This window comes from Neopsephotus bourkii, unplaced genomic scaffold (genome assembly GCF_033783945.1).
Source record: "Neopsephotus bourkii isolate Nb327-2 ecotype Australia unplaced genomic scaffold, CSIRO-AGI_Nbou_v1 NB_1634, whole genome shotgun sequence".
In the NCBI taxonomy this organism is placed as follows: domain Eukaryota; kingdom Metazoa; phylum Chordata; class Aves; order Psittaciformes; family Psittacidae; genus Neopsephotus; species Neopsephotus bourkii.
In genome coordinates, this window is record NW_026902109.1 from 6,178,890 (window position 1) to 6,193,058 (window position 14,169).

Genomic DNA, 14,169 nt, shown 5'->3' on the forward strand with positions numbered 1-14,169 from the left:
AATCGATCTCAAAGGGCTTTTTTCCTTTCCTGTTTTCCCTCATCTTTTTTTTTTTTTGTTTCGTCCTATAGAATAACTTTCCTCTGTTTCTTCTGTCCCTCCATGTTTGTTTTCCCCTTATATCCTGCATGTTCTTTCTGCTAGTCGTTTCTTTTGTTCACCCGTGCCTTCCTCTTGCTGTTCTTGTGTGTCTTCAGAGCGTCATTTTCTCTCCTCTTCATCCGCTGGGATTTCCTTTTCACCTGACTCATCCCCTCGGTACATCCCCACTCAGTCACGTTCTCCTTGCGCTTCTGTTACAGGAAACCCATCCAGCAGGGGAGGGGACCGCCTGTTCGTCCCCTCTCGGGGCAGATCCACTGAAGTCATGGCTCCCTTCCCACTCGCCTACCGCATCCCACAGCGCCTGGGCGAGGCTGGCGGAGCGGGGGGGAGGGTTTGGGCAAAGACTGCCTGCGCGGGGGCGTCGGGGAGCCCGTTATTCCCTGCTCTCCTTTCTCCATACCCGGCTTTTGCAGCGGGGCCAGGAGGTTTCCTGCTTCCTCCCACGTGCTGGGGAGGCGGCGAGGGGCCAGTTGTCCTACTGGAATGTTGGCAGGAAACCTCCCGGCCCCGCTGCAAAAGACCCTGGACCGAGCGCTGTAGCCTCCAGAGCGGTTGCGCCGGAGCAGCCGGTTGCTGCAGGGAGGCGCGGCAGCGGGGGCGGCAGCAGCAGTCAGAGCAGGGAAATGAGACGGGTGACTCCAGGCAAGGTGAACGATTTCAGAACAGGAAGGGGGGGGGGGGCGTTTCACATCTGCAGTCTGCTTGCACTTCAGCGTCCTTACTGTAATTACCACTGCACTAGCTAGTCCTGCAGGCAGAGAGAGAGAGAGGATCTCTCTGCTAAGCTCTATGTTTAAGATCTAATCGTGCTCCTGTACTTCGAGCTTCTGTGGTAAATGCTCTTGCTCAAGCACAATGAGGGAAAGGAAAATATATGGTGTAGTTCCCTTTTCTAGTTGGTTTTCCACCAACGGCACAAAGGAAAAATGACAAAACCCCAAATCCTCCTTTCTTATATAATTAGTAATTGTTATTCTGTTTTAACTTGTTTTGATGGAATAATTACATCAGCATTTCTTTAGTCCTTGGGGTTTGATGTGCTGAGCTTTTTTTTTTTAATCGGTTAATTTTAATTTTTTTCCTAATAGACATTCAAGCCCTTGGTTGGAAAAAGTGTATACAATTCAATTACTGCAGTAGAATTCCTTGTGGACAAACAGCTGGATTTTATAACTGATGATAGTGCCTTTCAGCCCTATCAGGTAAGAAACGTATTACTGTATAAGTACTTTACATTTGGCTTAGTTAAAATCCATGTGTTTATTATTTTTAAGTGTGTTTTGTGATTAAATTCTGTTATGGGAATAATGTTCTCTTGGTTATTGGCAGAGATTATTGCTCATTTTGTGAAAGATTATAACCTGTACTGTATCTGAGACTAGTGAATCTGATCATGTCAAAGAGTACTGTGAAACTGATGTTATTGAACCACCTTTAAGTAAAACACCTGACTCCTTTAAAGGTTAAGCAGTACCATTAGTTGTAGAGCAGATGAAAGATAGTATCCTCCCTTCTGAAGTTGGGCTTTCATTTCTAGGTCTTTGCAGTAATACAGTGGTATCTGATTTACTAGGGTTGTTGTTTTTTTTCGAGAATGAATAGCAGAAAATGTGAATTTTTACAAAGAAAAAAGACTTTCTTTTGCTGTTGTTTCTAAGCATGCTAAAATTTCCAGTAGCCTTGATTTTAATGCCTTTTTCATTAATTAGAAACATGTTAATGTATTAGCTTGTGTATTTAAAGAATAAGAGATTATTCTCTCCCCCACCTTTTCAGAAGGAGGTTTAAAAATCTTTTCTCTGACATAAGAAAAACATTTGATACATTTCAGCTTGTGCTGAAACTGATTTCAACTTGAATAGCCATAATTTTTTTCTTATGGCTTGGATGGTACGCTGCGGTGGTACAGAAATAGTACTTTAAGACTTGGAATAACAGATGGCCCTGAATAAATGCTATGTAATTTTGTCCCGACACCCCTTCTTCCCTTCTGCTTCACGAAGATGTTGTTTTTTTCCCCAGTACCAAATATAGAGTTAGAAAAAGAGAAGCGACTGAGAGAGAATCCTGGGCAAAGGAGAGAGAGGTTCAGTTTGTGGAAGGGCTGGTGCTCTTGTGTGTTGCTGGTAGGGAAGCCAAATGAGTTCAACGGTTTTTGTCAGGGTGAGGTTATGTGCTGTGGCTCAAGCTGCTCAAACAGCTTGGCTCTGCCGCAAAGGACGTTTCCTACTACTGGACCGCACACTAGGTGCCTTCAGTGTTTTAAACCAGCACAACCTTGCTTTTTAAAAACGGGGGTGGGAGAAAGCTTGTGATGTTAGTGAGCTGAGCTGGGGATTAGTCCAGGGTGCAGCAAGTGCTGTGGCTTCCTCTAGGGAGGGGTTAGGATGATGCAACGCAGAGTGGGATATCCTCCTTTGGCAGCAGTGACCTCTTAAATCAGCTGTGCTGTGAAGTGTAAATTCATCTTCAGAGTTCAGCCGGAATCTTCCAGATGCATTTTAAAAAGCAAATACTTGCGCTAGCGTCTGTCCTTTGCCTGAAATTTATCAAGATCATGTCTCTGATAACATTTGTTCCAGTAACAGTAATCAATCTCTTCTTGGCAATCTCCTTTTGGTTCCTTGCAAGATGAGCTGAGTAAAACAAATTGAATGTATGAGAAGGACCGCCTTTTGTAAAATAATCCTGTTGTCCAGGCCTGGCTGGCAGTAACATAGCTGTGCTATATGCATTTTAGGCCCTTCACTTCAAGGAGTATTTACTGATACAGTATTAGACATAGAAGCACCTTAATTTGGGAGGTGCCTACAAACGGAGGTTGTCATCTTTGAAAACGTGTCATGTGAACAACTGGCTTTATAGTGTCATGGTAAATAATACTGTATTTAACAGCATAAGCACTTCAGTTTTAAAGGAGGTGTTGACCAGTTCCTGGTACAAAGCAGTAGCTTATGAAAAATAGTTCCAGATACAAGCTCGGTCTCCCTAACTCTTGGCCTCCATTTTTGATATGTTGGGAGCAACTTTGTGTGAGAGGAGGTTGTGTCCCCCTCTCATTGACCAAACAAGTACCTATTAAAGCCTAAGATGGAGGATAGTGTTCTGTATCAAAAGTAGTTTGGTGACCTCACTTGGAGTGTGGTGTGCAGTTCTGGTGTCCTCAACATAAAAAGGACATGGATCTGTTGGAACAAGTCCGGAGGAGAGCCACGAGGATGATCAGGGGACTGGAGCACCTCCCATATGAAGATAGGCTGAGAAAGTTGGGGCTGTTCAGCCTGGAGAAGAGAAGGCTGAGTGGAGACCTCATAGCAGCCTTCCAGTATCTGAAGGGGGCCTCTAGGGATGCTGGGGAGGGCCTCTTCATTAGGAACTGTAGTGGTAGGACAAGGGGTAACAGGTTAAAACTTAAACAAGGGAAGTTTAGATTGGATATAAGGAGGAAATTCTTTCCTGTTAGGGTGGTGAGGCACTGGAATGGGTTGCCCAGGGAGGTTGTGAATGCTCCATTCCTGGCAGTGTTCAAGGCCAGGTTGGGTGAGGCCTTGGATGATACGGTTTAGTGTGAGGTGTCCCTGCCCATGGCGGTGGGATTGGAACTTGATGATCTTAAGGTCCTTTCCAACCCTAACTATTCTATGATTCTATGACAAGAGGGACCTAAACTGTTCGTTTTAACATTAGGAGGAGGTTGTTGACAGAGATTCCTTTAAAGTACTAAGGCATCCAAAATTTGCATCTTAACTCGATATTGGACACATTGAATGTAGAAATGTAATAAAATTGAGCTCTCTGATGAACAGTGCAAAGATTTATTTGAAGGGTTATAAGTTTTAGAAATACCTCGTGTAGACATGTTTGCAGTGCTAGCAGTGTCTCACTGCAGAGTTCTACAAGTTAATTGTACATATAAGACCTTTACTGAGTGATAATGTCCTTAAGAGAACAGAAACTTTTTTAAACATGCTAACTGAATTATGTACCAGCAGTGTATTAAATGGAAATACAAACTTGATCATTATAAGACTGTTTTCTTCTGAAGTGGGAGGATCATCTGCATTCATTTGTTTTGCTTGTTATTTTTTGTTAATGCTGGAAATCATATTTCTAGCCTTTGCTCACTTAATGTAAGGTAGTTTTTGCATATACCTTTTCTTCTTGAAAAGTTTCCTTTCTTTGCCAACAAAACAGGTCCTAAATAATTTTTTTTTTTTTTTGTAAAATTCCTGAAAAAAATCTGCTTTTCTAAAAAGAGAAAAGAAAAAGTTCTTTTTACTCCCTTGTTAGGTCTGGAATACAGCTAACCTGCTTTAGCGCAGAAGACAGAACTAAGGAGCCGTTCTTTGCAGAGATGAATTAACTTTGAGTGTTTCTAAATGTGTTTAGTTTTTGATGTGGCTTGCACATTTTCAATATGAAGTCCATATAGACCATGGTGAGCTAAACACTTTTTTAACTGCATTTTGCTGTTAGTGCCTAAAATTCCAGTACCTTTCTGCCAAAACAAACAAAGATGAATATATGTGGGAAGACTCCATTTCACTTCAGATACAATTCTTAACTACTGAGTAAGTTTTCCATTGTTGCGTATACTTGTAATACTAGTAATGGGCAGCAGATGAGCGTTTGGTATGAATTCTGCTCAGATCAGTTCTCATAAGAAACGAAGTGCTGTTTAACATAACTATTGGGCTAAAGGGCTTCATGAATTAGGTGGTGCTATCATTAAAAGGTGACAGCTGCTCAAGGCAAAGAAAAGAGCACACTTGGCATCCTTTTAGTCTTGGCAGGAAAAACAAAGCTTGAATAGGCAAAGAACTAAATTACTGTCGTTACCAGAAGTGGTTCTTCCAGAACAAGAGTAAAGAAACCTTGGCAGGATTCGCTGGAGAATCCTGAACCATGGATTCCCATGCCATATCTGCGCTTCGCATAAATAGACATGTTTCAACTGTTAAGAGATTGAACAACCTTCACAAGAGCTAGATGAATGTCATTATTAAAAGTAGGGTATGGAGCTGCATTGTATGAGCCTTTTCCCATTTTTCATCACAAGGTTTTCCAAAGCAAGTATTACACTTGTAAGTTTATTCTTTACAGATAAATGTTACCTGATTTTACTTTTCCTTACATGTGTACTGCTTTGACTCCCACCCTTTGCTGTAAAAATTCCTTGGATCCTGTATGTGTGGTACCTCTAACACCAACCTACAACTTGTTTCCGGTGGCTTTTATCTCTGTTGCTTCATAGAGAATACAAATGGTGTTATTCTCGCCGTGGAACTTGTGTGTGACTGGGAGTGACTCATTCATAAATCTGGAATGGTCAGACCATTTAGTCATGTAGTTCTTTTTATGGTGGTGGTGATGCAGAGGGTTGACCAATGTACAGGGGGGTTGTACAGGGGGGTTAGAGGAATTTACTTGTGTTAGAGGCATTTACTTGTGTTAGAGGAATTTACTTGCCTAGACAAGGTATTGTCTGTTGTAAGTGCTTACTAAGCAGAACAAAGACACCAAGTCCTATTGATAAGCAAAAGCAGGCACCTGGTCGTATTGATAAGCAGACACCTGATTATAATGATAAGTAGCTATTGATAAGGAAAAGCAGGCGCCGGATACGGGAAGAAGCAGATGGTTTATGGCTGGGGCACCGACCAAACCCTAAGGCCATATGTGTAAAGACTAAAAGGTGACAAGTTCAAGAAGAGGAAGACTCATTTACTTCATCTTGAAGACCCCTACCCACAGGAGGAAGACTCATTTACTTCATCTTGAGACCCCTGCCCATGACCAGAGGGGGCACTGCGCAGGCGCAGAGGACTTTCTAGGTCATTATAATACGAAGCGGGGATAGAATATGAATATGTATAGGCGTATTGTGCAACCTGGTAACTTTAGAGGATAAATGTAGAGGGAAACAACACTGAGGCACGCATGACTTTTGGAGGACCAATCCCCCGTGCGTCTTCAGCTGAATAAAGCATACCTACTTTACAACTTTAACCAAGTTGTGGAGTCTATTCCGCTATCAGTGGCAAGGGGATCTTGACGGTAAAGGAGACAGGAACATTTGCCATAGTACTTTGCTTTGCAGTGAAATGAAAATTCCGTTCTTCTGCAGGAAATGATAGACAAAATTTACAACATGCGTTTTCTGTGTCAGATTAGTATCTGTAGAAAACGTAGTGTTGAAATGGGATGTGTAAGTCAAATCCTTATTTTTTTCTGCTTTGCATTCTAAATATATTATGCATATTTTGTAAGTAAAAATTGACTTGGGGTTTATAGTGGCTCTTGTTACAGACTGAAAATGAACACACTTTCAAATACATGTTAATACAATATTTTAAGCAAAACTATAGTAAGCCTTCACAAATACAGCTGTGACCTAACTCAAATAATTAGAACTGAAATGGTTTATGTAATAACAAGTTACATGTACTATTAAGACATCTCTTTTGTTTGTTATGGTACATATAGTAAGTTAAGCAGCAGCAAAGCTGATCATGCCTTAATTTGTTTAAGCATTGTAGTTTACTTGAAGGACTATAGATGGGGATGTAAAGTGTTAAAGATCAGCATATGGTACATGTGACCTCATCAGTGTGATGTTTTTGTCTGGGTGGTGTTTGTCAGTACCAGTCATGGGCACTGTCAGGCTGAAGTGTGATTCTGCTGTTACTGGTTGAAGCAGCTGGAGTCAACTGCATTATACTTTGAACAAGAAAATAAAGAATAACGAAGTGGTTTACGTTATGTTTTTCCATTATAAAATGCTTATGGAAAGTGTATTTATTTCCACTTTAGGGAAAGACCCAGAAAGACTCTGCTTTTCTCAAGCAGTGAGTGAATTTCAGCTGTGTGTCTGGGTCAGGCAGAGCAGGGTGTGTGATGTGTATATATTTCCAAATATATAACCTAATACATATGCATTTATTTCATATGTGTGTGATAATATATTTCTAAAGGATTTGTGACCATACAGCACTGGAACAAATGTGCACAGCTGAGACAGGGCAAAGAATACAAATTTCCGTCACAGTCATGAAACTTCCTGCAAAGAGGCTTTTTGACCACTCAAGGAAGAAAGTGGAAGTGTGTCTGCAGTCTTCAAAAAGTCCTCCTGCATACTGGGTTTAAAAAAACCCAACCAAACAACAACAACAAAAATGCAACCAAAACCCCAACCCTTCTAGGAATGAATCAGACCCATGTTTCTGTTCTTCTGTATTCACATTCTCCTTTGGAACAACTTTTTTAAGACAAAGCTCATTGCCTTAGTGTTTCAAAATGGTAAGGTCTGTCTGCCTACCTGTTTGCTGAAGGTTGCAAATGTAAAGATAGGGCACTGAGAAATCCCCTGTGGGAGGTGTTAGATGCAGCGTTTGTACTTTGCTCTCTTTCTAAACATGTATTGCATGTCTGAGATCTGACAGGTCAAATGTCTAACACACCTTAAAATTGTCAAAAGTAGTAATAAACTTTTTCACTGATCGTGAAATAGGTACCTCAGATTGGCAATCTAATACTGTGCTAATCTTACTTGATCTGTTACAAATTCAAGTTCTACATGCCATGAAGTGTAAGGATTGAGAAAAGAGCATTGTGCAACTCTGCTACTCTCATTTTCTGTTATGGGCAGACATTGGGCATTTCAGGCCTGTGTGCTTTTGGGTTTCGTGAATTGTTTGCTCATGAAGAGCAAGCTGATTGTGTAGCAGGGCTTGTGTAGTATTGACATGTGCCCATAAAAAAAATACTTATAAATGTCTTGAAACAGGGATAAATAATATTTTTCTGCCTGTACTTTGAGCACCCCATAATCATATGTGCACTTATCTTTCAGACTTCTCTTTAAACTTAAGGCTTAAAAATAGCAACTGCAGCTGAAAATTGCTTTTCCTGTAAGCTTGTACCTCCAGTGATCAGGCCAGCAGGAGCTTTTGGGTTGGTCCCACCCTTTCAGGTTGACAGAAGCAGCTCAGGAACTCCTGGTGAGGGCCAGCCGGCAGCCGTAGCCGTAGGCCTTTTGTGCTCCCTTCATGCTTTCATTTCCTCCACAGGTAACAGGGGTGCACACAGCTTTCTGTATCTTTAACTCTTCTCAAAATCGGATTTCAGAGCTGCCTGTTCTTTCCCATGTTTCTGGTGTCTGGACCACCCATAAGCAGTCCAGCTGGCTTCTCTTGCAGTGTCGTAAAGAGTGATGGTCTAAACAGCTTGTTACTGACACATCTGTTTAAGTGTGTGGTTCCAGCATAGGGGGAAGTAAAAGGCTGAGTCCAGCTAGAAGTGGGTCAGATGACTCATACCAGTCCTCACTCACAGCTACACATGTGGGACAGAAAGAGTTTCATCAGAATGCTCATGAAGAGAGGGAGGAGGGATTGGCATCCTCCTTTTGTAAAGTCGGAGGGAGATGTACATTGTCTCTCCCAAGCCTGTGTTTGTGTCTCCCTTTGAAAAAGAGTTGCTTCCCTAAGGACTTTATCTGTCTACTTTCAAAATAAGTGGAATAAAATTGTACCTGTCTGTTCTACATTGATTATTTATTTATTTTTTTTTTTTTTTTTTAGAAATAAAAGCTTTAGTTACCTTTTTGAATCTCTCAAAGGTTTGATGCAGGAGTGTAGTAGTTCTTCCACATCTGACAAGCCTTAGGGAAATTGTCAGCATGGAGGGGAGGCCATCAGTCAGCATGTGGGTGGCACAGCTGCTACAAATAGTGTGGCTCTTCCAGGTACTAGGAACTGCTGAGGGCTGTGGGAAGGTAGGTGAGGAGGAAGAGGAATGAGTTGTGAGGTCCATTGGAGGTAAGTCAAATCCATGGGACAGCAGGTTTCCTTCCACTCTTGTAGAGGAACTTGCTTTAATCTTCCTGCAACTTTTTGAAAATCATGGTCATTTAAATGGTTTGACCACAATTCTACTGTAGGAGGTAATGGTAAAATAAATAATATAAAAGTCAGGCGTTCAAAACAGAACAGACAGAACAAAACTTGTTTCTTCTTTGAAGGTGAAGATTGAATCCTTTTCACTGAAGTATTTAGTACTTCTCAAAAGCAGTCTTGGGATTACTAAACTGACAAACCCATCCAGAGTAAAAACCCCCCAGTCATTGTATGGGAGTGCCAGGAAAAGAGTAGGCCTTCCTGCATTTCAGGTAGGAGGGAAACTGAGTTTCATTGAAATGTGTTCTTAACAGAATTAAGCTTTAGCTTGACATGATAAACACAATAGCTTGTTTGATGAAGTGGCCATGGGTTTGTTTGCTTTTGTTCCTTCCTGTGATACAATATTCCTTTGTTCAGGGCTGCTACTCTGTAACATATTGCTGCAAAATGTATTTTTGAAATTATACCCAATAGAAGTACTAATTTGTAGCCTAGTGCATTGTGAGAACTGCTGCACAAACTTGAGCAAGCTACAGTTTGTAGAATAGAGTTTGGGAGCTGTAGCAGTTCCAGGTGTGTGTATACGGCATTCCTTTTCCAGGCCAAACATCTGGGGAGACACTCAAGTAATTTTATCCAAACTTGATTTTTTTTAAATCAGGAAGAAGTATGAATCTTGCTTTCTTAGACATTTGAATAACATTACTGATAAAAAGTGTAGTATATGTTTTGATATAGGGATCTTGGTGTACAGAGCATTTCCTGATAAATCTTACTTTCTTTTTAGCAGTATACTATGTAATTGAATATACTTAGATGGTTTTTTTGCTACCATTGTTTGTAAATACTGATCTTCCCCCTTCAATCTAGCAAACATTTCCTGTCTTTTGAATGGAATTAAAATAAACTATTCCTGTTTTTCCCCTATATCCCCGTAGTTTGTGTGTGTCTGCCAGCATTACAGGGAGTAGTATTTTAGTGTGTTTTTACTGAGCAAGTGAGTTTGGAGCATAGTAATTGCTGTGCATCACAAGCTATTCCGTATTTTATTATTTTAGCTGTGAATTATAAGCGTAGTTTAGAAATCATGTTTCAGCCATAGAGGCTGGGGTATTTACTCAGTGTGAATGTTTTCTTCCTTTTTGCTGTCTTCTTTTCACCACTCTATGCCACTTCGGTGTAGAACAAATAAAGGCAGATTTCAGGATGTGTAAGACTTGGTGGCTGATGTATGGTGCTTGACACGCTCAGGCTTCCCCCCTTCCAAGTAGTGTAGTTCAGTCTTCAGTTATGTTTTCAATAGGAATTTTTTGGTTCTGTGTGCTAGTAGACTTATCGATGGAAAAATACTGCTAAATAAATGAGCACAGTTTAAACACTGAATGACTTTCCTAACTTTACTGCAAGGAGCTTATTGCAGCAACAACTGAAATATCCCTGTTTCCCAATTAGCAACGAATCTTTCCTCTTCATGAGACCCTTATTCATGTGTTCTATAAAAGGCACAGCCACTGCTTTCTCTGGAGTTGTTGAGAACTGTGGTGTTAATCCAAATATGATATACGTCCCAGCTGGTCAGTCCTCTTGTTATTTGTAGGGAAAACTCAAAAAATGGCTTCAGCAGGTCAGAACAGTGCTCTTAGAGAAAAAAAAAAAGGGCACACAATGATGGCTGTGTTGCTTTTGATACTATCTTGGAGGAGAGGCAGCATTTCCACATTTGCACAGTGTTGGGCTCACTGTCACATGTGTAGTCAGACAGTTGGAGAGTCTCTTCACTGTATCCCTGAAACAGAGAAGTTTGTTCTGAAGAAAATTCTGCAAGAAAAACGTGCTGATTGTTTTTCCAACCCGTATGTATTGCTTCTGTGCAGTGCTGCCTTAAATTCCATTTAAAAATTAACTCTGAAAAGTTCGTGCAAATACAGTGGTACTCATTTAAACCATGAGAGAAGCATGGTTTATTCTGAACTACTTTTATATTATTGGCATGTGGGCCAGCAATCTAGGAAACATGTTTTCAAACAAACCCTGGAAGACCACTTGAAAATAAAACGTTAATGTAATAGTAATTAAGTGAACCAAAATCCACTGAAGCCAGCTTTCAAGAATGTTTTGAAGATATCTGATGTATCCTTTCCTCTTGACAAAAGAACTGGTTATGATATTTTTATTGTTGGGAAGGATTTGTATTCTGCTTGTAATCGTTCCGAGTTGTAGGGGCAAAGGATCTGCAAAGTCTTATGTTACCAGAGCTCCTATTTTGTAAATAGGGTTGAGGATATTTGCAGAAGGGACTGGGTAGCTCCATGGCTGCTGGTAATCTGAGTTGGTAGTAGTTCACGTTACAGAGCAGAGTCATTCACAAGAGTGAGATGCTGTGATGCACATTTCTAAGGGTGTTGATTCTAGGAGCTTTTGTCAGTCTGCCACGTATTGGATAGTGGTTCGCAATTTTCTGCTGCAGATTTGAATTGAGAGACCTTTGCTCTTTCATACAGTAAGCTCTTAGTTATCAGTAGCCTTGTCAAAGAACACTGTTGCTGAGTAATGCAGCTGATAAAAGATTTGATGGAGGTAACTACCATGAGGTAAGAGATAAACTATCCAATCAGTCGGTTTTCTTGTGGTGGCAGTAAACAGCTTTCGAGCTCTGCTAGTTGAAGTTGCTGCAAGCAATTTCTGCTGTCCCTGATGAAAGGAGGGTGGGTCTTTTGTAAAATGATCAGTCTGAGCAAGAACTGATTCCTTGGCTTGATTTTTCAGGGCATTCGACTGCCTTTCTAGCAGCACAGTAGTTCAGACAACTGGTAACAGAATGTACTTTTTTTTTTTTTGCTTAGACACCTCCATCCATTCAGCATGTCCTTTAGCTGCTGTGGTCTGGGGAGTTGTTGGATACCTTCTGAAAGCTGTTCACAATTCACAAGGTGTCTGGATTTTGCCTTAAAAGATTTTTCTCCAATCTGCTGAGCATCAACTTCATTCTGGTAATTGCTTGCTTCAGGAAATGTCTGCACTTTGAGGTTTCTTTTTCCCATAGCGGCATTGAGTTGCTTGGTGACTCAAAGGCTTTTTCCAGTATCACCACGTGACTTGGAAGTTACTGACTGAGTGGGGTAAGGCCTGTACCCCTCCCTGTTTCTCCTAGGACTAGATAAAACAAAATACAAAATTAGGACAAAGTTGCATATTGCTGAGAAGATGGTGATAAATGTAAGGTGCCTGCAGTGAGGAAGGGGAAGGAAATGTGATTCAGTGGAAAATAGAAGAAAAACAAATGTATGGCTGTGTCATCAAAATGGGTGAGAACATGGACATGGAGCAGTGCTATTCAGTTGACTTTCACTTGTTTGTATGTGAAGAATGTAAGTAGTACAAATGTGCTCCTAAGTGGAAACTGACAGCCCACTAGGTTTGTCCGTAGGAGCTGCTTGTTTGGGGAAGTCTTTAGATCAGATGTTAGAAGACAGTTTGTCACTCCCAGAGATTATGCTTTTCTGACCCACATTGTCCCAGCTGCTTGAAGAGGGGGTGATGTAACCCATGAGCATAAGGGTCATCTTTTTTTTCATTTGTTCTGTTTTGTTTTTGTTTTTTTTTTTAATCTCTATTTTCACATGCAAAACTATTGTAGAAGTCAGCAGAGCAGGTTTTAGGTTGTTTTGTGACAATGTCTGCCTGGCTCAGGTTTGGTTTTGCTTGTCCATGTGTGGCTGCTTGCTTACCTGCTGCACGCTCATTCTGTATGCTGCTGTTGTTTCCCTTTTGTCTTTCCATTCTAGATTCTTATTTACTGATATAGGAATAGTGAGGTGACTTGTGAAAAGCAAGTTTTCCAGCATGCCATTTCACCTGAGATGTTGCTAGTCTTATAGGAAGGCAAAGAGCTTTGTTTTTGTGTTTGTGACTCGAAATTGGGGTGAATAATAGGCTACAAGACAGATCTGCCCCCCCCCCCATATATTTATGTTCCTAACTTTCATATATTTTCCATAGGATAACCTTTAGTATTTTAAATAGAAATAACTCACAGCCCTATTCTTACGGGTGTGAGTTATTCTTCCAGAACTGAACTAACCAGTGCAGTGATGCTTCTTCAAGCCCCAGATCATGACTTGGAGAGGTGTATGCAGCTCTGCTCCCCTGATTCTCAAACATGATAATTAAAACTTTAAAATCAGCGTCACCTCCTTAATTGTTGAACAGGTGAAATGAGGAAGTAGGAGTGTGTGAGAAGTATTGCGTATAGGGAAGAGTGGGGAACAAAATATGAATAGTTGATAGTTTTTCCTGAGAGATGTTAAGCTTAATGACAGCTGGAAAATCGCTACATTTTTAGTCTTCATCGTTTTTTTCCTTGTCGTTACATCTTTCTACTCACAGAAACAGTTGGAGCTATCATACACTGAAAATAACCTTTAATCTTAAGTGTTTGTGGTCCGAAATACCTATAAACAATTTGTCCTTGTCAGAACAGAGCATTAAGAGCCCCTTGTTGGGAAGGGATTCATTATCCCTGTTGTCTGGCTTGGCCTCTGCACCTAGGGAGAGCGTCTCTGCCCATCCCTGCTTTTGCCTGTGTGGCGTGCCTCTGTGCACGTGTGAGCAGGGCTGACCTCAGCTCGACTTTGTTTCTGGTTTAGGGGTCAGGGTTGTGCCTTCAAGCTTGACTTAACTGGTTCAAATGTAGCCCAGCAGCTGCCGGGTTTGAATGAGGTAAATCGTGACTGTGCTCTCAGAACAGCAGAAAATAGGTCAAGTGTGGGCTGGGTTTACATAGAAAGCGCTAGCATCGCCTTGTAAGCCTAAGCCTCTTCTCTCAGCTCAGACAAAGCTGTTTAAGGTAACCTGGGAAGTTACAGTCTCCCAAAAAACTTTCTAGCCTTTAGTAACCTCAGTGTTTCTGGCTGGTGTTGCAGGGACACACTGTGGATCGGGTCACTGTTCAGCCTGGAGCAGTTCCCTCTGGAAAAGCATTTCTTTACGCGCTTCTGTGGGGTTGCACAGCTCTGCAGCCTTCAGTGCCTCACTGACCTCCTGCCCTACCAGCTGCAGTGGTGTTGCAGCAGGGGTAGCCTTTCACTTGTCAGAAAGGAGTAAGGAATATGCTGTTTATTAGTGGTCTATGCATGTGTATGTGTCTGTGAAGCAATAGAAGATC

The 14,169-nt window shown here is 41.2% G+C and overlaps 1 protein-coding gene and 1 long non-coding RNA gene across 4 annotated transcripts in view; both read left to right on the forward strand.

Annotated features, from left to right (window-relative positions):
• Nucleotides 1-14,169, forward strand: part of JMJD1C (jumonji domain containing 1C) — a 165,791-nt gene that overhangs the window by 106,124 nt on the left and 45,498 nt on the right. For all 3 annotated transcript variants that reach the window (XM_061374026.1, XM_061374027.1, XM_061374028.1), the window contains one exon: nucleotides 1,194-1,307. In XM_061374026.1, the coding sequence (XP_061230010.1) occupies nucleotides 1,194-1,307 (114 nt within the window). Of the gene's footprint in view, nucleotides 1-1,193; nucleotides 1,308-14,169 lie in introns of those variants that run through there.
• On the forward strand, nucleotides 4,347-6,858 carry LOC133223387 (uncharacterized). Its single transcript, XR_009728551.1, has 2 exons — nucleotides 4,347-5,469; nucleotides 6,144-6,858. It is a non-coding gene; the product is annotated as an uncharacterized LOC133223387 (long non-coding RNA).